We start from the raw sequence: 24,872 nt of genomic DNA, 5'->3' as shown, positions 1-24,872 counted from the left end.
ATCACTACGTTAGAAGTCCCTGCTGGAACACCTCCTGATCCTTGATATTCATTCTCTTCTCCAGGCAAGAATCACTGAATTTTCCAGGCCATCTGTATAGTCCCACCGTTACTTTCGTCCTCCCCAAGTGAAGAAAACAGAGCCCGGGAGAAATGTTTGCTTGCTCAAGACTCAGGGGGCATTTCTGTTTAGGCTTAAATGGCTCCCATAATCTTCTAGAATTCTTATGTGGTTACAGGCTAGCCTCTACCACCATGATGCATGTACACTGGGGTAAAAGGCTCAGGTCTCCCCTGAGCTGTCAGCCAAGTTTGTGTGTCCATTTGACTTCACCAGACCTCACCAGCCCATCCGTGATCCAGCACGAGGCAGGCATACCCAGAAGGTCATTTCAAGTAGTCCTTGCAGTATCACCGTCTGAGGGACACAGCACTTGACCCCAGGCCACAGTGAGAGGCTCCACCAACAAGGAGGGTCCCTTAGTCCATGCCTACCCAGTATCTTTTATCACATGATATTGTCGTTGCCTGTATACTCATCTGTCTCCCCTGCTAGAATAAGTTCCTTGAGGGCAGCTGTTTTTCTTATTTACATTTGTCTCATCATCCTTAGCAAAGTGCCTGACACACAGCAGGCACTCAGAAGATGTATTAGTAATAGTAACAACACACGTGTACTAAGCATTTAGAAAGGGCCAGATGATTTGCAGTTGTTATCTAAATCAGGCCTCACAAAATCTCTGTAGGGCTACGTTGTTGTAAGTTGTTGTTGGGTCAATTCCCACTCATGGCAGCCCCACGTGTGTCAGAGTAGAACTGTGCTCTGTAGGGATTTCAAGGCTGTGACCTTTCAGAAACAGATTTCCAGGCCTGTTTGCCGAGAAGCCTCTAGCAGGTTTGAACCACCAATGTTCCAGCTAGTGGTTGAGCACTTAACCATTTGTACCATCCAGGGACCCCTGTACGGTGATGAGTACCACCATTTACAGGTGAGGAAACCAAGACTGAGAGATGAAATAACTTATTCAAGGTCACATGGCTAATAAGTGGTTATCAGGCACAGGAGGGGGTTGGACTTGAACACGTGCAGTTTCCCTTTCACAGAATAACCAAAAAAACCAAACCCGTTGCCATCGAGTGGATTCCGACTCATAGCGACCCTATGGAGGCCCTGAATTCCCTTACGAGCCGGGGGAGGGTGGTGCTGAAGGGCTTGGCCATGGAATCAGAAAGAAAGGTGCTGGTGCACATAAGCACGTGAAAAGTGGTTTTATTCCAGGTGTCTGTTTCATAAAGACTAGGTCCTCAAGGACAGCTAGTGGCACATGCTTTGGTCAAGAATGGGAAAAGCAAACAGAATAGGGGTGAGTCCCCACAAAAGACTGCTGGCAAGTGCAGAGGCTGGTCAAGAGATAGGAACGAGGGAGAGACCCTCTCAAAGGCCTTCTGAGCAACAGACCTCTTACATTCATCAAGAGAAGCCAGTGCTCCCCACAGCCAAAAAGCCATGCCCAAGGGTGCCCAGGCCTTTGAATCCATCCTCTAAGTAGAGGCCATCTCCCTGCTCCAGTTCTGTCCTAAGCTGCAGCAGGAGGTATCCCAGAGGAATGCTATCCAAGGACCATAGAGATGGAGATGGATGAAATCTCACAATAGAAGATGGAGATGTGTGGCTGTGAGGGTGAAGGACCCCAGGGAGGTGGAGTGGAGGGTTGGGGGTTGCACACAGTAGGGCACAGGAGCACTGCTGAGAGGGCACTGGGGAGAGCCAGAGGGTCAGAGGACACCAGTGGAGAACCCTCCAGGGTGGGTACTTCGTACAAGGGAAATTGGCTCCCAGTCCAAGGACTATGTGGAGGGGGCAGGAAGATGGCAGTTTGGGCACACAAGGGAGGGAGATGGGTGATGAGCTCAGGTGGATGGTGGGTCCAGTCCAGAGCAGAAAACCCCTTGGGGATCAGGGATTTCTTTAAGAAGCTGAGAAAAGCCACAGACTCTCTTCCCAGGAAAATGCAATCTTTTTTGGATAATTTCAAGAGATTCCCAGACTCTCTAGAATCCATGAATCCCTAGGGATCGTGGATCCCAAGCCTATGAAAAACTGGAGGCTCCTGGGGTTAGGCATGTCCATCCCAGGCTGGTTCACTTTGGAGCCCTGGTACCAACAGCCTTTTGCCCAAGATCACACTGCCTGAACCTGTGGGGTGGGGGAAGAGGTGCATGAGGATAGCAGAAGCAGTCTAAAGACAAAGTCATCAGGGAGGGAGAAAGGAGACCCAGGGGCTGCAAGAAGGTAACAGAAGCCCCCAGCCAGCTTCCCAGCCCACAGCAATGGCTGCCCCTTCTAGGGAACGACTCCTAGGGTGGGGAGGTGGAATGAGGTCTAAGCTTAGTCTGAAGCCTCCTCTTATGACTTAGGTGATTTTTGTCACCCCGACCCCATCATGCTGTATTTACAGAGACAGAGACCTTTGGGAAGGCAAGGGTCAGAAACTAAGATGGAGAAGGGGCTGATCAGTGGTGCAAGGTGGCTGCCCATCCTATAGGACAGGGCACCAGCCGGTCATTAAGGCTTGAGGGAGAGGTCTCAGGTAACACATGGGCAAAAGAAGTGGAGTCTGTCTGATAAACATGTCCCAAGGCGGCCCCTAAAGACTCCTCTGAAGCCTCTTGCTAAGCATCCAGGGACCCGCAACAGCAGGGTTGGAGGTAAAGCACTGGGCTCAGGTCTTCGGGCTGATGAAGTGGGGGAGAAACTACCTCAGAAGGAAGAGGCCTTACTCTTTGGGGGCTTTGCTGCTCTTCTATGTTCTGTAAACTACCCATCGTTTGCCCCCAGGACCCCATCCCTCCCCCCGCCAACGCAGCCCCCACCTGGGCTTGGTGTCTCTCAGACAGGTCACCTCCTTCCTGTCCTTCACCTGCCTCTACAGGCTGCCCCTCTCCTTTCCCTCCCTCTGTCCCCAGCCATCAACCTCTCCATCCATGACGCCCACTGTCTGCTCTCATGCCTGGCACTACAGGGGCCCCTGTGTGGGCTTCTGTTCTTGCTCCCTGCAGCCAACAGGGGAGGGCCCACAGAAGGGGTAAGGGAGAGAACAAGGGCCAGGGGCGCTTGCCCAGTCACAGTCCAGGATCGTGACCACCTCCTCTCCCAGGGCAGAACTGGGATGACAGAGAGGGCATCAGCTTTGGAGAAATGTATGTGGCGGCAGGGGTGTTTGCTGATGATTCTGGCAGAAATGTGAGGAGATGGAGACGGCCCGCTTTACGTTCCCCCACCCTAACCCCCCTCTGGTCCCAAAGTCTCATGCAAAAGGTACAGGAGGCTCCGGGCTACAGTCATGTGCGTGGCAACAGCTGCCACTGCTGAGCTGGGGCGTCGGCCTGGCACTTGTTGGTCACCAGCTGAGCAGGCTGTGTCTCCAGGCAGAGCCCACTGACCGACTGCTGGATGAAAGAGCCTTTTCTCCTCCATTTCTACAGGGAGGGGGAGGGAGAGGAAAACAATGATTAAAATAATCATGACTGTATCTTCATTTTGTATGTATGTAAATTACCTTTTACATACCTAGAAGACATCCCCCCTCATTTAAGCAGATTTGTGTCCCTTATATATGGCCCTCCAACCCATTCCCACAGACAAGCTTTAAGCCCCTCCCCTCCTCCACGCATTTGTCAGTTTGTTGTACTGTGGGGGCTTGTGTGTTGCTGTGATGCTAGAAGCTATGACACAGGTATTCAAATACCAGCAGGGACACCCATGGCAGACAGGTTTCAGCTGAGCTTCCAGACTAAGACAGACTAGGAAGAAAGACCCAGCAGTCTACTTCTGAAAAGAATTAGCCAGTGAAAACCTTATGAATGGCAGCAGATCAGTGCCTGATAGAGTGTGGGAAGATGAGCCCCTCAGGTAGAAAGGCACTCAAAATACTACTGGGGAAGAGCTGCCTCCTCAAAGTAGAGTCGACCTTAATGACGTGGATGAAGTCAAGCTTTTGGTACCTTCATTTGCTGATGTGGCACGACTCAAAATGAGAAGATACAGCTGCAAACATCCATTAATAATCAGAAACTGGAATGTATGAAGTATGAATCTAGGAAAATTGGAAATCATCAAAAATGAAATGGAACACATAAACATTGATATCCTAGGCATTAGTGAGCTGAAATGGGCTGGTATTGGCCACTTTGAATCAGACAATCATATGGTTTACTGTGCTGGGAATGACAACTTGAAGAGGAATGGGATTGTATTCATCATCAAAAAGAACATTTCAAGATCTATCCTGAAGTACTGCGCTGTGAGTGATAGGATAATATCCATACGCCTGCAAGGAAGACCAGTTAATACGACTATTATTCAAATTTATGCACCAACCACTAAGGTCAAAGATGAAGAAACTGAAGATTTTTTATCAGCTTCTGCAGTCTGAAATTGATCAAACATGCAATCAGGATGCCCTGGTAATTACTGGTGATTGGAATGCAAAAGTTGGAAACAAAGAAGAATCAGTAGTTGGAAAATATGGCCTCGGTGTTAGAAACGATGCCAGAGATTGCATGACAGAATTTTGCAAGACCAATGACTTCTTCATTGCAAATATCTTTTTGCACCAACATAAACGGCAACTATACATATGGACCTTGCCAGATGGAATACACACGAATCAAAGCAACTACATCTGTTGAAAGAGACAATGGAAAAGCTCAATATCATCAGTTAGAACAAGGCCAGGGGCCAACTGTGAATCAGACAATTGATTACTCATATGCAAGTTCAAGACGAAACTGAAGAACATTAGAAGAAGTTCACGAGATCCAAAGTATAACCTTGAGTATATATATCTCACCTGAATTTAGAGACCATCTGAAGAATAGATTTGATCCGTTGAACACTAATGACTGAAGACCAGATGAGTTGTGGAATGACATCAAACATGAAGAAAGCAAGAGGTCATTAAGAAGACAGGAGAGAAAGAAAAGGCCTAAATGGATGTCAGAAGAGACTCTGAAACTTGCATTTGAACACTGAGTAGCTAATGCAAAAGGAAAAAATGAAGTAAAACAGCTGAACAGAAGATTTCAAAGGGCGGGTCGAGAAGACAAAGTAAAGTATTATGATGACATGTGCAAAGACCTGGAGAGAGAAAACCAAAAGGGAAGAACACTCCTGGCATTTCTCAAGCTGAAAGAACTGAGGAAAAAATTCAAGCCTCAAGTTGCAACACTGAAGGATTCTATGGGGTAAATGCTAAACGATGCAGGAAGTGTCAAAGGAAGATGGAAGGAATACACAGTCACCATGCCAAAAAGAACTGACTGACATTCAACCATTTCAGGAGGTAACAAATGATCGGAAACTGATGGTACTGAAGGAAGAAGTCCAAGCTTCACTGAAGACATTGGCAAAAAATAAGGCTCCAGGAATTGATGGAATACCAATTGAGATGTTTCAACAAACAGATGCAGTGCTGGAAGTACTCACTCGTCTATGCCGAGAAACTTAAAAGACAGCTACCTGGCCAACCAACTGGAAGAGTTCCATATTTATGCCTATTCCCAGGAAAGGTGACCGCACCAAATGTGGAAATTATCAAACAATATCACTAATGTCACATGCAAGGAAAATTTTGCTGAAGATCATTCAAATGTGCTTGCAGCACTATATTGACAGGGAAGTGCCAGAAATTCAAGCTGGATTTAGAAAAGGACATGGAACCAGGGATATCATTGCTGATGTCAGATAGATCCTGGTTGAAAGGAGAGAATACCAGAAATATGTTTACCTGTGTATTATTGACTATGCTAAGGCATTCGACTCTGTGGATCATAACAAATTTGAATAACATTGAGGAGAATGGGAATTCCGGAACACTTAATTGTGCTCATGAGGAATCTGTACATGGATCAAGAGGCAGTCATTGGAACAGAACAAGGGCATACTGCATGGTTTAAAGTCAGAAAAGGTGTACGTCAGGGTCATATCCTTTCACCATACCTATCCAATTGCTGAGTAAATAATCTGATAAAGTGGATTATACGAAGAAAAATGGGGCATCAGGATTGGAGGAAGACTCATTCACAACCTGCATTATACAGATGACACAACCATGCTTGCTGAAAATGAAGAGGACTTGAAGCACTTGCTGATCAAGATCAAAGACCACAGCCTTCAGTATGGACTACACCTCAATATAAACAAAACAAACATCCTCATAACTGGACCAATAAGCAACATCACGATAAATGGAGAAAACATTGAGGTTGTCAAGGATTTGATTTTACTTGGATCCACAATCAACACCCAAGAAAGCAGCAGTCAAGAAATCAAAAGATGCGTTGCATTGGGCAAATCCGCTGCTAAAGACTTCTTTAAAGCTTGCAAAGCAAGGACATCACCTTGAGGACTAAGGTGCACCTGACCCAAGCCATGGTGTTTTCAATTGCCTCATATGCATGTGAAAGCTGAACAATGAATAAGGAAGACCAAAGAAGAATTGACACCTTTGAATTGTGATGCTGAAGAAGAATATTGAATACACCATGGACTGCCAAAAGAACAAACAAATCTGTCTTGGAAGAAGTACAATCAGAACACTCCCTAGAAGCAAGGATGGTAAGACTACGTCTCACATTCTTCAGACATGTTATCAGGAGGGATCAGTTCCCTGGAGAAGGTAAAGTAGAGGGTCAGCAGAAAAAAAAAAAGGAAGACCCTCAATGAGATGGATTGACACCGCGGCTGCAACAATGGGCTCAAGCATAGCAACAACTGTGAGGATGGCGCAGGACCCGGCAGTGTTTCATTCTGTTGTGCATAGGGTCACTGTGAGTCAGAACTGACTCGACAGCACCTAACAACAACTCCCAGTGAGGTGCTTCTGTAGTGTGCATGAAGTGACTGTCTAGACCAGAGGGGGCTGAGTAGAGGACCATAGACTGAGTCTAACCTGGAGATGTCTTCTTTTTGGCCTGCACCAACCAACCAACCAACCAGTTGTAGCCGAGTCGATTCTAACTCATGGTGACCCCATGTGTGTCAGAGTGGAACTGTGCTCCACAGGGTTTCAGTGGCTGATTTTTCAGAAGCATGGAAGATCACCAGGCCTTTCTTTCCAGATGCTTCTGGGTGGATTCAAACTGCCAACTTTTTGGTTAGTGCCTGAGTGCATTAGCTGCTTGCACCACCCAGGGACTCCTTGGCCTGCATAGTGTTTATGTAAAAATCTTCATTTCTAACTTCTCATTAAACATTGAGCCCAGTTTCCTATGTTGCATCAGTAGGTTGGGGCTCTCACTCTCCAGTTCACCACAGTTTCTGCTCATCCATACTTTACTCCTTTGGGGCTTACCCATCAACTCCCTATAGGCTCCCCACAGGCTCCCTAGAAACAAGATTTCTTCTCCTTGCAGCCCTAAGATTCTGGCCATAACCATGAGGCCAGTTACCTACACCCTTTAGTGGGAATGGGCTGCCATCTTTGCAGAGATGAAGATTGAGACCAGTGGGATGGTGGGGAGGCGGACTTGAGTTCCCCTATCACAGAGTCATGAAGGGGCTCCCAGAACAATGCCTTCACCTCCTTATGTCTCACCTTCCCCCAGGTTTAACAAGGAGGAGAAGAGTTGCTCCTACAGAGCATTTTGGAAGTGCTTAGATAGAGGATGGTGTGTTATTGGAACACTTAGGAGAAGGGTTGAGAGGTTGAGACCCAGGTTTCTAAGTTCAGGGAAGAATAAGTAGCCAGATAAGTCTATCTTTGGTTTTTCTCCTATACAACCATCTCCGCTTTTCCTATATCCATCTTGTCCTCTCTAAGAGACGGGAGGTGTTCAAAACACACGGATTGAGCCCAGAGATGCCTGAGGGGGAGGGATCCATGTTCTTATTGGAGCAGCCAGAAGAAAGACAAGCTGCACCAGCTGCAGGGGCCAGGGCTAGAGCTGCAGGGGTTTGTGGGGTGGGCAGAGAAGGGAACCCACTCGGGATTATCACACAGGGTAGAAGGTAGGGGCAGAGCATCCCAGACTCCCCTTGGGAATACAGGGCTGTGAGAGGTCGGGGCTGAGAGTCAGCCTCTCTGGGTCTATGTGACCCCAACAGAGAGGGGTCCCTGCATAAAGGGCAGGGGGAATGGGTGGGAGAGGGCTTTGGCCCCTCTGGGATTCACAGCATCCTACCACTTTGTGCTTTTCTAGTCCCTGATGTTTACCTCCAAGCAATGCCCAACAGGGGAGAATGGGGCCATGCCCTCCCCCAGGATGTCTTGCTGACCACTCTGCCTGGGTTGCAGGGCCCTCGACTGGGCTCCACAGCCCATGCTTAGTTATACCTCAACATTTAGCCCTCTGTAACATAATGGCTGCTCCCTCCCCTTTCTCCCTCACTAGACTGTAAGTTCCTTGGGGCCAAGGGCAATGTCCTTCTTTCAATCTTCACACCAACATGACCTGCACATTCCCTGGCACCAAGTAGGCACCCAGTAGATGTTTGTTTTATGATGAATCCATCAATCAATCACCCAATCATGAGCAGGTGCTCCCCAGACTGCAGTATTCTTACTTCCTACCAGTACCATCAGCACAGGCTCAGGGCCCCACGGACTCTCCTGGACACTCAGTTCTGGGCCTGGCCGGAGCATTCTCCCATCTCTTTCAGTTCCTGTAAATTCCTTGCAAGGTAGGTAGTAGAGGCTGAGAGGTGAGGGGAGTGTCTACGCTGGGATCTGCTGACTTCCTCACACCTGCTCTAGTTCACAAGAGCCTCTCAAATACATGAAAGCCAAGGGCATTTGGAAATGGGGCCAAAGGAGGACCATGAAAGAAGACCCAGATTCTAGAAGGCATCCATCTGGCAACTGAAGAGCTCTTCATCCTGTCCTCCTGAGAGGAGTAGAGGCACTCAGAGTGCTGTGGGACCTGGTAGAACTTTCAGGAACAGAATGAATGAGGCCAAGGGAAATTCCTACAAGCCTTGCAGGCTAGGCCAGCACAAGGAGAAAATGGATGTTTCAGCCCCAAATGAGAAATATTGAGTAGAGGCTGCCCCTGGAGCTACTTCCCAGCTCTGGCCTCAACAAGGAGGTAGTGGAGGTGGGCTCAGGGCTTTAACCTCAGAGAGGTGGGTTCTCTGGTTAAATGTGAGACTGTGAGCACGGGCCTCACTGCAGGGCAGGGGGCAGGGGGAAGGGGGCGGAGGATAAGCAGCCTGGGGGTAGACAGGACAGGCACATGCCCCCAGTCAGAAAGAGCTTCAGAGAGGATCAGTGAGAATACTGCAATTTGGGGGGCACCTCCTAGTGACTGAGAGTTTGATTGATTCATTCATCATAAAACAAACACGTATTGGTGCCTATCTGGTGCCAGGGAATGTGCAGGTCATGCTGGTGTGGAGAATGAAAGAAGGACATTGTCCTTGGGCCCAAGGAACTTAAAGTCTAGTGAGGGAGAAAGAGGAAGGAGCAGCCATTGTGCTACAGAGGGCTGAATGCTGAGGCAGCACTAAGCATGGGCTGTAGAATCCAGTGGAGGGCTCTGCAACCCAGGCAGTCCAGAGAGCAGGGCATAGCCCACCATTCTCTCAGCTCTCTTGTGCACACACACACACACAGAGCCAGGCTGGAGGGAGTCTGGCTGCTTTTCCAGAATGAAATAGCAAGCTGCCAGTCATCCCTAAAAAAGAGCTGATCCGGGCAAACAGAAAAGGAATGAGAGGAACCCTGTAGGCCAAATTAGAGAGCCAGGCACCCCCCTCACCCCCATACTGACCAGCAGGCTGGCCTGGGTCAGGCACAGGAGGCGACCAGGAAGGGTGAGCAGAGAGCTGAAGCAGCGTTGCCTTCACATCCCTTTCCCTGGGCAGCGGGGTAGCCCTCCTAGCCAGGAAGGGAGCTGCACAGAAGGGAGCCGGGCTGCTCTGGAGACCCAGCTTCTAGTTTCCACCCTGCCACTGCCTTGCTGTGTACACTGACCAAGCACTTTCATCCCTCTGAGCATCGGTTTCCTCCTTGACAGGTGGGCCTGTCTCCCAGGATTAACGGAGACAGCACGGGTGAAAGTGTTTGACAAATGGAAAAGGCAGTGCTCACTTGAGGCTGGTCTTTGCTGCTTAGAAATCACCTATCGAATCTCCGTATCCCCAGTCAGTCAGTCAGCCAAGAAACACTTACTGAGTACCAACTATGTGCTAAGTTAAGACTGTGGGCTTAGGAGTCACACTGATCTGGGCTGGAATCCCAGCTCTTCTCCCTACCAGCTGTGTGACCTGATACATGTTTCTTAAGTTCAGTGAGCCCCAGTTTACTCACCTATAAAAAAAAAAAACTCACCTATAAAATGGGAATATTACTAGGACGCATGTCCCTGGGTTGCTGGGATGACTAGGTGAGATGATCTATGTAAAACTGTTAGCATAGGCTCTGGGTACATGGTTAATGTGCTCGAATGCTAACCAAAAGGTTGGAGGTTCAAGTCCACCCAGAAGCACCTGGAAGAAAGGCATGGCAAGCTATTTCCAAAATCAGCCATTAAAAACCCTGTGGAGCATAGCTCTACTCTGACACACATGGGGTTGCCATGAGCCGGAATGGACTCAGAAGCAACTAACAGCGACATATGTTGACTTAGGCTCCCACAGATACTCTTTGGAGAGCTATCTGAGTCTGTCTCGACCTGGGGCTGCTGGCTGTTCTGTCCCCAGGGCCCAGGGCTGCAATGTATCCATCAGAGTGAGGAAGCTTACCTGACTGCCTTCTTTCGAGTTGCATGCCTGCAGTGCGACCAGGGCCCCAGGGGAGGGGAAGGCAGCAGCCAGGCACTTGCCCTGCTGCTGGATGAGATGGTCACTGAACAGCCACTCCTGCAAGACAGGGACCAGAAAGCCTGAGTCACAAAGCAAGATCAACAGTGGAGGGATAATTGGACAGATAGGGGATAAAGCAAATACAGCATACTGCTAACAGGGATAGAAGCTAGGGGTGGGCGTATGGGTATTCAGTGTACAACTCTTTCAACTTTTCTGTATGTTTGGAATTTTTCATAATAAAATATTGTGGGGGCGGGGCGTGTAGGTGAACTGGTACTGGCTGGAGGGAAATAGAAGAGGCACCAAAGGATGGTGGAGGCTGGGAGAAAAAGAGTGGACATGGGACCAGGACAGCCATGGAGCTGGACGAGGTTGGGGGTCTCCATGACCGGCTCTGGCTTTGATGTGGACCACGGACACTCATATGCTGCCCCTGTGTGCACCCAGTGCATTGCACGCACACAGTCCAGGACGCCCTGCTGCCTGGCGTGCAAGCTGCATCCCAGGAGAGAGCTGAGTACCGTCTGGACAGCATTTTTCTCTCTTCAAGAAGAAAGTGGGTGGGGCACAGGCTGGAAAGGGGGTGAGAATGTGGCAGGAGCAGACCCAAGGCACAGAGTGAGAGGCAACAACTTGCAGGGCCCCGGGAAAGTGGGTTTATGGAGGGTATAGACAGAGAGGATGAGAATGAGCAGAGGGAAGCCCCTCACCCCACTCCTGGACAACGCCACCGGCTCCTCCCACTCCCAGTCCCAACCAGAGGTCCACAGCTGCTTACCTGGGCCGCAACGGGGTTCTTGGCAGACCCTCTGCAAATCCCCATTCCAAGCAGGGTGTCACCAGCTGTGTCCTGGCCCTGGGATTCTAAGCAATTAACACCCTGCTTTATGGTGCCAGGGAGCACTTCCTTCTCCGGGACACTGAGAGAAAAGGCAGCAGTCAGGGTGGTCCTCTGCCCACCCCCCTGGGCCTACCCACACACTCTGCTAAAGGGCAACATCCGCCAGCTCCCAGGGCACCGAGGGCTCGGTGGAAAGGGGCCCTGTGGGGCCGAAGAGGAGGTGAGCAGAGGACAGTAAGGGAACAGGAAGACTGGGCCTCCTTCCTCAATGGGACCTTCTAAGCAGCTCCTCCAGGCCAGGTCCAGAGACACAGAGGCCCCTGGGGTAGAGAGCTCCAGCCAGAACACCGGGCTCCTCAGTCCAGAAAGAGGAGAGCCTAGGGAGAGGCTGGGGCCTAAATGTGGGCTCAACAACCAGTGTCAAAATGACAGGGAAGGGGTTGCTTTGAAGAGGCAATTTAAAACACATAAATACGGCGGCATGTCCAATCTCACCAATGATCGAATGCAAATTAGTTACCACTGCTTACCATAAATGTGTTCATATACACATATATATGCACTTTTTTTCCTTTTCTTTTTTATGACAATGCCCAGTGTTGGCAATTGCTGTGGGAATGGATCTACTTATGCCCTGTTGTTGAGGGCATAAATTGGCCCAAGCTTAATGGAGAGCAACGTGGTATTATGTATTGAGGGCCTTAAAAATGTGCACACTTTTGACCTAATAATCTCACTTCTGAGAATGTATTATCCTAGGGAAATAGTTTCAGATGTATGCAGGGATTTCAGTTAAAAAATATTTCCCTCAGTGTGGCTGATTACACTGAAAACTAGAAATTCTTAGATATCCAACAATAGGGGACGGGCTAAAGCGAATTCTAATTCATATATAGGATGGAAAACTCCACAGCCATTAGGAATGACTGTGGTCAACGATTCCACAGAAGAATCCTGATCAAAAGGGGAAAATGCAGAACAGAATTTCAAATTCTCTTGGACTCTAGACTTTCTGGAGCCATGGAGGCTGGATAAACCCTCGAAACTATTGCCCTGAGATAATCTTTAAACCTTAAACCAAAAATATACCCTGAAGTCTTCTTAAAACCGAACAATAGTTTAGCTTAACCAGTAAAAGAAATCTGCTTGAGCATTGTGTTCTTTCAAGATCTATCTATACGGGATCGAATTGACAACAACAACTCAAAAGATTAGATAGGACTCTTAGGAAGCAGTGAGTTCGTGTTAGTGCGGGAGGAACAACTCAGAAAAGGAGGGTGAGAATGGTTGCACAACTCAAAGAATGTAATCAATGTCACTGAACTGTACATGTACAAACTGCTGAATTGGTGTATGGCCTGCTGTGTATATTCTCAACAGCAACAAAATAAATAAACAAAATTTAGAAAAAAAAAAGACTGTGGAAGGATATCTAGTAATGTGAGAAAATGTTCACAACATACCGAGAAGCACAACAGTCATGTTTCAAAATAGTATATATTATTAAAACACTTTATATGCACAGGAAAATATGCTTAGATGCGTACACACGATGACATAAGAAACATTGTCTTGTTGTTGTTAGCTGCCATGGAGTTGGCCCTCAGCTCATGGTGACCTCATACACAAGAAAGCAAATCCCTGCCCAGTCCTGCACCATTCCCATGATTGGTTGTGGATCAGACCATTGTGATCCATAGGGTTTTCATTGGCTGATTTTTGGAAGTAGATTGCCAGGCCTTTCTTCCTAGTCTGCCTTAGTCTACAAGTTCTGCTAAAACTTGTTCAAGATCAGAGCAACAGGCAAGATCTATGGATTTCCTCCAGGCAGGGCTGCCATTAGCCCTTACGATGCCTTTGTAGAAATAGCAATAGGTGCCCCTTCCTCAAGACACTCTACTTCCATCTGTTAGAATACACTGGTTTTGTTAGAAGGAGTATACTGCCATCTTCCAGGAATTGTTGTAATAAACATACAACATCTGCTGTGTGACCAGCACCCTCGAAGACAGTAGTGTGGTTGTGCAATGCACAGCCTGCACAACTGTTCCTGGCAGTCCTAACAAAAAGGAACAAATTAACAGTTGTGGAGGCCAGCTGCAGAACTCTGACCTTGATAAGAAGCAGAGCTCTGCAGGGTCGCAGGCTGGCCTAGGAAAACGAAGGCCTCTTCCTTCAGCCTCCTCAAAGAGTTTCCCCACTGACCATCTGCAAGTGTGGACAACTATTAGGATTCCCTGTTTGGAAGAAAGTTGATATCATTTGCATCCAGAGATCTCCTTTCTAATCAACAAGCTGATCCACTCCTGGCACCCCGCCTGAGAATCGAGGCAGAACATGACTGAGTTGGCTGAGTGTGAGCCATCTAATAAAATCTGGTTGTGGGGTTTCTATCTCAAGAAAAAAAAACATTTTGTTAACTTTTACACAGTGACAGGACGGACTTCTATTCCCCAGTTAACATAGCTGGTTTCCTCCATTCTCCTGTTTTGTGATTAATCTGTGTCTCTGGTAGCTATAAAATACTTCCTCCTCTTGGTCCTCAGGTGATGCAGTGGGACACTGTGTATGTGGAACTGGGGTGTGGTGAGCAAGACATATCCCCAGGCCTCCGTGACGCTTCCCACAGGCTCCCCACTCCCCCAGTTACCATCCCCTAGGCCTAGAGTCTATGGACTCCATTCAAATGTTGTTAAAACTCTGTCAGAATGTAAAGAAATGACTCTTCTTTTTGCCCCAGTGTCTCAAAAAAATAACACATCTGAATGAGTACTGTTCCCTTAAAAGTAGTCATTTCAGGAAATTCTTATTCATTTATTACATTTTTTATAAAAATTAATCTTCCTCTCTTTACAGCTATTGCCTAGGGAGCTGGGGTTATCCAGGTTGCCAACTTTCTTTAAGGATGCTGCCATTACTCAAACCGTTTTGGAGTTCTTTGGAAATTGCTCCCAGAGTCAGTTTAGTCTTGTTACTTTAGTGCCACGTATCATTAAGGCCCTAGAATTATATTATTTTGTCTGACCTGCACAGCATGGTTGTTGTTTTAGCTTATTCACTGGGCTCGGCTACACTTAACTATGGCTGCTTTTCAAAAATCAAGTCTGTCCTCAAAGGACAAAGATGTGCCTTCTTTGAGGCTTTGTGAGCTGTGAGGGCAACTCTGAAAGAGAAGGAATGTTCTGGAAAGCCACGGCAGCATCCTTGAGAGAAAGCTGGCTGAGGTGGAATGCCCTCAGTTTCCCAAGGTGACTGCTGTAGAAGGGAGAACACTAATATCAAAGACAGGATTTCGGCATATTGATTATGCAATTTGTTCGTTCAGTAACATTTGAGTGCCTACTTTGTGACAGGCACAGTCTAGATGCTAGAAATAAAGCAGTGAACTAAACAGATAAAAGCCTCCACCCTTATGGAGTTTATGGTCAAGTAGGGAGAGACAGACAACAAAAGTAACCAGTAACCGGCCAAATATAGAGTAAGCCAGATGGTGATAAGGACTACAGAGAAAAATAAAGCAGGGAGTGCTGGGGAGGGTGACGGTGCTGCAGATTTGCAGTGGTCAGGGCAAGTCTCCCTGAGAAGGGAACATCTGAGTCAAGACCTGAAGGAGGTGAGGTAATGAGCCATGTGGAAGAAACCAAGACACTGGAAAGGATTTTAAAATAAGACAAAAAACAATCTCCCCTACCCCGCCCCCAGCCATTACTGCTTCTTAAGCACGGTCCTGTTTAGAATGTACAGGCATCTACACGTAACTACAACCCTAGTGTACACACCACTTGCATTTTCCTTCCTCATCTGCTACAGCAAACATTTGCCCATGTTTTTTCACAGTTTTTATGATTATAATATTAATGGCTGCATAATATTTGTTTAAGTTGATGCATGGAGATTCACTAAACCCAGCCTTATTGTTACTTGTTTCTCTTTTTTTTTTCCGCAGCAGCAGAAAAGGCTGCAATAAATATCTACTTGCCAACAGCTTTTTGCTCTGGTTGCTTTATTTTCTTGGGATAAATTCCCAGAAGGGAAAGAACAGGGTCAAAGGGGATGACTGTTTCTGTGCCCTTTGCTACAGAACGCAGTGTTGGTTTCCTCAGGGGACAATGTCTGCTTCTACCTTTAAGACCCAGTCTGTTAAAAATTCAGCACCTACCATTCCTAATTTATAACTCTTGGTAATACCCTCTCGGATCCCCCAGAGCCTTCACGTGAAGATAAACACCAGCAGCCAGAAAGTGCCGGACGGTCTGGGATGGGAGGTCTAAGGTTGGTGGTGGTCCCCCAAGACGCCGCTGCCATAACCCCCCAGCCCACCAGGTCAGACGCACAAGGCTGCACTCACGTGAGTTCTGGGTAGACGTTCTCCAGGTACCAGCGGAACGACTTGCAGTTCATCTTCTTCCGCTGCTCAATCCGCGTAGCCACACTGAAGGAGAAGGCAAGCCTCAGGTTTTGGACCCCTGGCAGGGGCTTCGGGGAGGAAGCCGCAGAGAGGACAGCAGAGGCCCCTCCTCGGGCCTGTGGCCGGGAACAGCCCTGAGGGCCCTGCAGGTCGGCTTCCTCTTCCCGCCTGCTTCCGCAGACAAGGACCAGGGGCCTGTCCTGTCTGGCCTTGGCCACTTGCCTTATGTCAGTATCTGATCTACAAGCTCACCCCCGGTCTCATGGCCATTCCTCGTTTTTTTCTCCTCAGAGTCCTGTTCAGAGTTAACCTTTCATGATGAACCCAGCTCACCGGGACCATGTTTTACTCCTGGCATCGTACTCCTTGAGACCTCAGTTGTTAACAGCCATGAAGTTGGCCCGGCTCAGGGCAACCTCCTGCACAACGATCCTAACACTGCCTGGTCCTGTGCCAGCCTCATGATGGATTGCTGACGGGATGGTTGTGATCTATAGGGTTTCCATTGGCTGATCTTTGGAAGTAGATTGCCAAGTCTTTCTCCTAGTCTGTCTTGGTCTGGAAGCTCCACTGAAACCTGTTCAGCGTCATAGCAACACACAAGCCTGCACTGAAAGGCAGGTGGTGGCTGCACTTGAGGTGCCCTGGCCTGGAATCAACCGTGGTCGCCTGCATGGAAGGTGAGCATTGTACCACTGAGCCGCCACTGCCCCCTGAGATCTCAGCTAGCATACCATAAATTGGCTCTTATATATATAGAGGGAGCAGAGCCTTAATTAACCAGAAGTATTCTTTTCCTGCATCCACTTTAGAAGAAAGGGTTCTAACAATAAGAAAAGGAAGATTTAAACATCTTTCAGGAATTTCACAAGAACAAGCTGATGTGTCCTTGGGACCAGCACAGATGCAGTTCCATCCCCTCACCTTGCTCACCTACACTGACCGTAATGACCCCCATCACCACTTCTCTGAGCCTTGGTTTCTCCTCCAGGAAACTGGGGACATGATCACCTACCTCCTAAGGCTTTTGTAAGAATCAGATGAATTAAGGAATACGAAGAGCCTGGCATAGGAGCTGGCATGGGTAGGGCCTCAATAATTGCTAATTCCTCACTAAAAGAAATATCTGGTGATCTAACTCTTTTTATTAAAAGGGATAGATATAAATAAACAGAGGATTCATTTATAATCATTAATAATGTTTTTCAAACTTTTTAGACCACAATCTTAAGAAAAAATAAATACATCTTCATTGTGATCTAGTATACACCACGTACATATATCGGTACACACACACACACCTGAAATAGGATTTTCACAAAACAATACTTACCCTTAACTGCAATCAACTCTGCTATTTTCTATCCTGTTCTGTACTAATCTAATCTATAGTGTACAATTTCTCTCTCTCTCTCTTTAATATTGGTCATGGCCCACTAAATTGATTTCACAACCCATCTGCAGCTTGGGAATGCTTAACTAGACTGTAGTCCATGGCAGGAAAACAAGCTAACAGATCACAGTCAGACTTTGAACAATAGGGTAGTGGCAAAACCTCCAGTGCTTTCCTCAGACAGCCCTTCCCTGAGCACTCCCACTGAAATCAAACCCCTTGCCATCAAGTCAATTCCAACTCATAGTGACCCTATCGGGCAGAGTAGAACTGCCCCATAGAATTTCCAAGGAGCGCCTGGTGGATTGGAACTGCCGACCTTTTGGTTTGCAGCCGTAGCTCTTAACCACTACGCCACCAGGTTTTCCAGTACTCCTACTCCCACAGATGCCCCTTTTTCTGTAGAAAGCTTGGACTGGGGAAGTCTTTCATCAGCGAGGTTTCCTCTTCATTTTCCCCATGAGGTCACATACCCCTTAAGGACCAGGGTCTTGTCTCTGTGTTTTATACCCTACCAGGGCCCAGAGGAGCCCACCAGGGTGGGAGCTCAGTCACAAAGAGATTGTGAGTGGTTCCCTGATGGAGACACCATTTTGTATTGCGCTAAGATTGTGCCAACATGGGTGAGAGGAGGCCAACAAAGGAGCAGGAGGGGAACTACCTGCCAAAGGCCTTCCCTATGGCCGAGGGCCTGGCCTCATAATAGTACTGCTTGTATTCATCCATCCACACCTCTGCAGTGCGCTTGGTATTCCTAAAAGCAGAGGAAAGAGCAAAACAAAGTCACCAGGGAGTAGTCAACAGAGTCAAGATGAAGATTAGCTTTGTACAGTACAAGGCAAGGAGAATCTCATGAGCATATGCAAAACTATACTGGTTTGGAGTCGTATAAATTAGCACGGTCTCTTTGGAGGACAGCCTGTCTATACCTATTATCTTTGTAGGTATGTATATTCTTTGACTCTCTACTCCTAGAAATCTAGTCGAAGAAAATACCCACATCTAAGTGCAAAGGACATGTACAAGAATTCTTGTTTAACAAAACATTGGAGACAACGTAAATGCCTGTCAGTAGGAGAGTGATTAACTACTTCTACATTTTGGAGTACTAGGCAGCCTTGAAAAAGGATGCCATGGTTAGTATGTACTGACATGGAAGGATACATAGTGTTGAATGTAAAAGCAGCATGCTGCAGAAAAAACATATAGCATGACTCCATTTATATAAAATTTGTGTGTCTCTCTATAAAATATATATGAAAATGAATTGAAAGGCTTGGCATGATTAGCGGCAATCTATTTGCAGTAGTTATTTCTGGAGAGACAAGTGGGATACATAAGGATAAGGCTGGGTAACATAAGGCTGGGTAACGGAGACTTTTCCTTTTTTCTTTATACATAGTATAAGGAGTAAAAACATAATATGTAATATATATATACTGATATGTGGGTGTCTATATATGTAATGGAAACCCTGGTGGTGCAGTGGTTAAGTGCTACAGCTGCTAACCAAAGGGTCAGCAGTTCAAATCCGCCAGGCGCTCCCTGAAAGCTCTATGGGGCAGTTCTGCTCTGTCCTGTAGGGTCGCTATGAGTCGGGATCGGCTCAGCAGCATAAAAATGGGGTGCAATGGGAAGCCAAACAAAACAGTAGGTCACTTAGTTAGCTAGACGTGGGTAGCTGCTGCTCCTCACTCTACACACATAAGCACAGACCTCACCAGGATCAGAATCATCCTGATGAGGAGGGGATGCTCATTACAACTCCTCCCATCCACCTCTCACCACCTCCATCAGGAGAGTATGTCTTGGGGTGGTCTGCCAAGACCCCCTCACTTCTTCTTAAGACAGTGGGACATGGGTAGGCAGATGCAAGTATTTTCTTAAGTCAGGGTTGGGACACTGGCACCCATGACCAGTACTTGGGTATCAACAAGTGGAGGCCAGTAATCAGTCAGTCATTTGGCCAGTTTCCCAAGGCTCTCATGGACAAAGTCAAGACAGACCTAGTGGCAGTATTCCCACCTTCATCCTTCTACCCCTAAAAGTACCTGAAATTCCAGACCTGGGAGGGGGAAACTGAGGCCCAGAGACGGGGAGTCGCTGCCCAAAGTCACATAGTGAGTAACTGGCAGAGCTAGGCTCTAAAACATAGGAGGCCTGGCTCCTAATCCCATGCTCGTTCCACTAGGACCTACCTGATGTAGGTGAGGGCATTGCCCTCAGGGAAGTTGTAGGGGTGCCGTTTCCTGAAGACGTGGCCCACCCGGCTACAGGGGACAATCTCCAAGCTCCCACCGCACATCCACACCCTGAAAGAGAGTTCTGCAGGAGATGGCAGCTGTCAGGACTAGAAGATGCCCCTTGGCAAGTCCCCACAGAATGAAAGTGGGAAGGAGTGGACTTCTCTTTTTGGCATTTCATTGGAGACACGATGGGGTTGGAGCTTCTGGGCCTGTTTAAATGGTGAACACTCACTCCTTGCACATGCTCCTGACTGCTCACCCCGCGCATGTGTGTGTGCATGAGCCCCCCACTCCCACCCCACATACACTCCCCACATTTGAGCCCTGGGAGAGCAGTGAGAAAAGCTCTGAGCGAACATCAGGACCATGAGTTAAAGGAAAACTGAACCAAACAGCAGCATCATTTCCAGTCTCTGCCCGGAAAGCCCCACCAGACATGAGCTAAGGAAGACACATCTACTTGCCAGCCAACTCTGGGTGCCTACGAGGTTGGAAAACTACCAATCAAGCCACAGACTGCTCCAGCTGGCCTCTTTCCGGCTGGCACCAGGCCTCCCTCTTGGCCCAGGTGCTCTCCATTTACAGGCTACCTGCTTGTTCTCTTCAGATACACTTCCTTTGGACGGTGGTAGTCGAGCTGAAAGAGCTTTTGCAGATTCCTGGGGCCCCTGGTAGTATCAGGAGATGCAAGAAGTGGCCATTCTGCTTCCCAGAAGGGGCCATCGCAAATTACTCACTCCGTTCTCCACCCACCGGCCACCATTTCTGGCAAGGGCCCACCTTGACAGCTGGCTGAACCTCACATAATCTCTTTTCATTTCCAATTTTCTTTCATTTTAACCCTAGAGTTGGGCACTCTGTGACTTTAAAACACCTCCTTCCTGTCCCAGAAACTCTATAACCCACCCTCGCTCTTTTTTTTTTTTTTAATTAAAAAAAAAAAAATTCTTTTATGAGTTTCAGCCTTGGTCCCTCTGCCCACCCCCCAGTTGGCTTCTTCTAGCCCCAGGTACACTCATGATCCGGACCAGGTCTGGGGCCTCTTGCCTGGCATTGCTGGTCAGTGCTCTCCCACTGACATGCAAAGCGGGGAGGGAAGGAGGCAGGATAAGGCCCACCTCTGGCCAGCCTTGTGCACCAGGTGGATGTGGTTCAGGAGCCAGGGCTGAACATTCAGCATATCAAATCCACAAACAGACTATATTAGTGGGTTTCCCTAGTTTGCCCACCACCTGCCAGGGCTCTGTCCCTTCTCCACGCCAGAGGTCTGCAGCTGGCCTTAGAAGTGGGTACAGACCTAGGGGACAGAAGATCTTCATTCTGGTCCCATTTCTACCAGACTAACTTTGTAATGCTAACTAAATCACTTCATCCCACTTGGCTCATATTTTCCATGCTGTTATTAACTATTATCATTGTTATCATTGTCAACAATGGCAACAACAATAGCTGTAACTATTACCTGCACCCATTTACTGAGCACTTACTATGTACCAGAATTCCTAGGTGGTGTAAACCGTTAATGCCCTTGGCAGCCAACTGAAAATTTAGAGAAATGAGTCCACCCAGAGGCACCTTGATCTACTTCAGAAAAACCAGCCATCAAAAACCTTACAGAGCACAGTTCTACTCTGATACACTTGGGGTCACCATGAGTCATAGTTGTCTGAACAGCAACTGGTACTGACACTACACGCCATCCCTTTACATACGACATCTAATTTAATTCTCACAGGAACCATGTAAAGTCAGTATTATGGACTGTGAAGCTCAAAGGTGTTAAATAATCTCTTCAAGATCACCCAAATACTCAATTGCAGAATTGCAATGTAAAGTTCAGACTTTGTCCAGCAAGCCACACCGTTTGAATCAGATTCTTTAGCTCCTTCAGCAGATTTTCACTGAGCGCCTATTAGATGTCACACACTGTTCTAGAAACCCTTATACTCTAGTGGGAGAAGGCAGGAACTCAATACAATAAGAAACAAGAAAATGAGTAAGATACATAGTAAATCAGATGGTGATGAGTGCAGTAGAGAAAAGTTAAGCACAACAACGGGCTGAAGAGGGCCAGTGGGGTGGGGGAGACTGCAATGTTAATTAGGCTGACTAGGGCAATTCTCACTGAAAAGGGGGCACTTAAGCTAAGACCTGAAGGTGAGGGAACTAGCCCTGTGGCTATCAGGGAAAGAGCTTTCCAGAAACAGGTATCTGCAAGGGCAAAGACTCGGAGGTGACAGCATGGCTGGCAAGTTTAAGGAGCAGCAAGGAGGCCAGTGTGGGTGGGGTGAGGTGGGTGGGAGAAATAGGAGAGGAGGGCAGAGTTAATGGGGTCTGTCTTTTGAAGGGTGGAGGGTGTGGGCAGAAGGTATAGGGCCTAGTGGCCAGTGGTAGGACTTTGGCTTTTGCTCTGAGTGACACCGGAGCCCTTGCAATTTTGAGCTGTGATCAAGTGATGTGATCCATGTTTTTAAAAGGATCCCTAAAGACCAACGACTCAATTAAGAATGGGCTAACGATTTGAACATGTCTCCAAGGAAGATATACAAATGGCCAGCAAACACATGAAAAGATGCTCAACATCATTAGTCATTTATTTGCATTGAAAAAAAAAAATAGGGAAATGCAAATCAAAACCACAATAAGATAACACTTCACACCTACCAAGATGGCTACAATTAAAAAAAAAAAAGGAAAATAACAAGTATTGGAGAGGATGTGGAGAAACGGGAACCCTCATACACTGCTGGTGAGAATGTAACATGGTGTAGCCGCTGTGGAAAGCAGTTTGATGGTTCCTTCAAAAAGTTAAACGGAATTATCACATGACCCAGCAACTCCATTCCTAGGTATATTTCCCAGAGAATTGAAAACAAGTGTGCAGACAAATTCGTGTACATGGATATTCATGGCAGCACTATTCACATTAATCAAAAGATGGAAATAACCCAAACGTCTGCCAACTGATGAATGCATAAATAAAATGTGGTATATACATACAACGGAAAATCATTCAGCCATAAGAAGGAATGAAGCACTGATGCCTGCTATAATGTGGGTGCACCTTGAAAGCCTTATGCTAAGTGAAAGACGCCAGACACAAAAGATCACATAATGTGATTCCATTTATATGAAATAACAGGATAGGTAAATCCATGGAGACAGAAAACAGATCGACAGTTGCCAGGGGCTGTGGGGAAGGGGAACAGGGAGTAACTGCTTATTGGCTGTAGAGTTTTCTTCTGGGGGCGATGAAAACGCGTTGGAAGTACATAGAGGTGGTGGTTGCACAACAATACGAATGTACTAAATGCCACTGAATTGTACCCTTTAAAATGACTGATTTTATGTTATGTGAATTTCACCTCAATTAAAAAAATAAATGGGTCCTTAATGTGAAACCCAAGGTTTTCACACTTGCCACCCCGCTCAAGCTGGCTTTTGGGCTCCTGGGTTTGGATCTCTTGGGGGACACAGGAGTGAGTTTCAGTTTGGGCATCTCTTTTCTTCAACAAAGGAATAAAATGAAAGGCTCAAACCCACCAGTGGCGGAAGCCTCACAGCTCAAAACTGGTCCCAGCAGCTGAATGTCTGAACACCACGGCTAGCCTAGAAAGTACTTAGAATTCCTTATAAGAAACAAAACCTTCCCCAGAACCACTCCATAGTTTACCTTTCAAGTAACCCAACCACGGCACCCTTGCCTCAGGCAGGGTTTGAAGTTGGCTATTTGATCATTCACTGTTTCTCAGTCCTGCCCGGCCTCTGAGAAAAGGCCTCAGGATGCAGCGAAGGAGAGACCGTTAGTTTCCCAGCCCTGCAAGTCTTTACAGGAAACTGGTTTCGCCAAAGCTCCTTTCAGGCTGAGACTAGGACACAAAGGAGGTCACGGAGGCCCAAAACACATGAAAGGGAGTTGGAATGGAAGGGTCATTGCATCCCAGTTCCCAGAATTTATGCCTTTAAATGCCTGCCTGGAAACGGTTTCCAAGAGTAAGTTGCAAAGGGGGGGAAACCCAACGCCTATTTCCACTATGGCAGGTTGTATGTCAGGATCAGGCCTGGCTTAAGTCCCACTGCTTATCTGTTTCCTGATCAGAGAGAGGAAAAAGTGTCCTGCTCCCAACATCTTCTCAGAAACACAGACTTTGATAACATCCCACAACACTTAAGCTGTTCTGGTAAAGGAGTTACAGACACCTGTAAAACACGGAGGCTCCCGACTGAAACTCGGTTTTCTCATCTGTCAAATGGGCGAGATACTACCAATCCTACTTCTTTCACAAGAACCTGGGCAGGATGAAAAAGGCAACAGTGGGAAAGCACTGAGTCCACTGTGACAGCAAGAACAGGCTTTGGCATTTTACAGGCCACAAAGAACCTTCTGGGCTCTCCCTCCCGCCTTCTCCACCTTGCTCTGTACCTGGGAGGCTGCTGTGGGGGCTGCATCACTGAGCTTCCTTTCCTTGGGCTGACAGGTTCAGCCAGTAGGAGGTACCAGCAGGAGATCAGAGGGGGAAGAGAGCAAGGGTGAGTATTTATCCCCCTGGCACCCTGTACCTGGGTGTCACAGGCTGGCTGTATGTGCCCTCTCCTGTGAGGGCTCCTGTCAGGGCCCTCTCCACACAGCTTATTCAGACCTAGGGGTGGCTACACTTTCCAGCGGTCCCCAGCCCCATCCAGTAGTACACTATCTCTTGTGGTTCCCTATACCTGCCACCACCATGTAAATAGGCCCTCTAGTAAACCCTCCTCAAAGTGCACACATTGGGTGCAGTCTGTCTCCTGCCAGGGCACTGGCTGACACACACACCTATGGAACCGGACCCTCACCAGCCACTCTGGGAGATGAATGCTCTTCACTTCCCAGTTTGCAAATGAAACAGATTCAACAAGGTTGACTGACTTACCCAAAGATATCACACACTGGAGTCCAGGCTCCAACCCATCCTGCGACCTTTCCATAGTGCCATGTGGACCTTGAGTGACACGCTGAGAAGGGTGTGTGTGTGTGTGTGTGTGTGTGTGGCTGCCTTCCCTCTCTTGGGTCTTTGGGGGTTCCTTATGGAATCATGAGTAATGGTAATGGCCGCCAGCACAGGCTATGTGTTTTCGCTCATTATCTCATTTAGTACTTTTAACAACCTCTTAAGGAAACTGAGGCTTACAGAGGCTTTC

The 24,872-nt window shown here is 47.5% G+C and overlaps 1 protein-coding gene across 1 annotated transcript in view; it reads right to left on the bottom strand.

Moving 5' to 3' along the window:
* Nucleotides 1–3,267: 3,267 nt before the first annotated feature.
* Nucleotides 3,268–24,872, bottom strand: part of GALNT16 (polypeptide N-acetylgalactosaminyltransferase 16) — a 112,537-nt gene continuing 90,932 nt past the window's right edge. The window contains exons 10-15 of the mRNA XM_049898992.1: nucleotides 19,647–19,773; nucleotides 18,110–18,202; nucleotides 15,996–16,079; nucleotides 11,585–11,726; nucleotides 10,744–10,860; nucleotides 3,268–3,479 (exon numbers count right to left, since the gene is read on the bottom strand). Of these exons, the coding sequence (XP_049754949.1) occupies nucleotides 3,342–3,479; nucleotides 10,744–10,860; nucleotides 11,585–11,726; nucleotides 15,996–16,079; nucleotides 18,110–18,202; nucleotides 19,647–19,773 (701 nt within the window). The 3' untranslated portion in view covers nucleotides 3,268–3,341. The remainder of the gene's footprint in view (nucleotides 3,480–10,743; nucleotides 10,861–11,584; nucleotides 11,727–15,995; nucleotides 16,080–18,109; nucleotides 18,203–19,646; nucleotides 19,774–24,872) is intronic.

Source organism: Elephas maximus, chromosome 10, assembly GCF_024166365.1.
Source record: "Elephas maximus indicus isolate mEleMax1 chromosome 10, mEleMax1 primary haplotype, whole genome shotgun sequence".
Classification (NCBI taxonomy): Eukaryota; Metazoa; Chordata; class Mammalia; order Proboscidea; family Elephantidae; genus Elephas; species Elephas maximus.
Note: the sequence above shows the minus strand (reverse complement) of the source record. Positions and strands in the feature narration are given on the sequence as shown.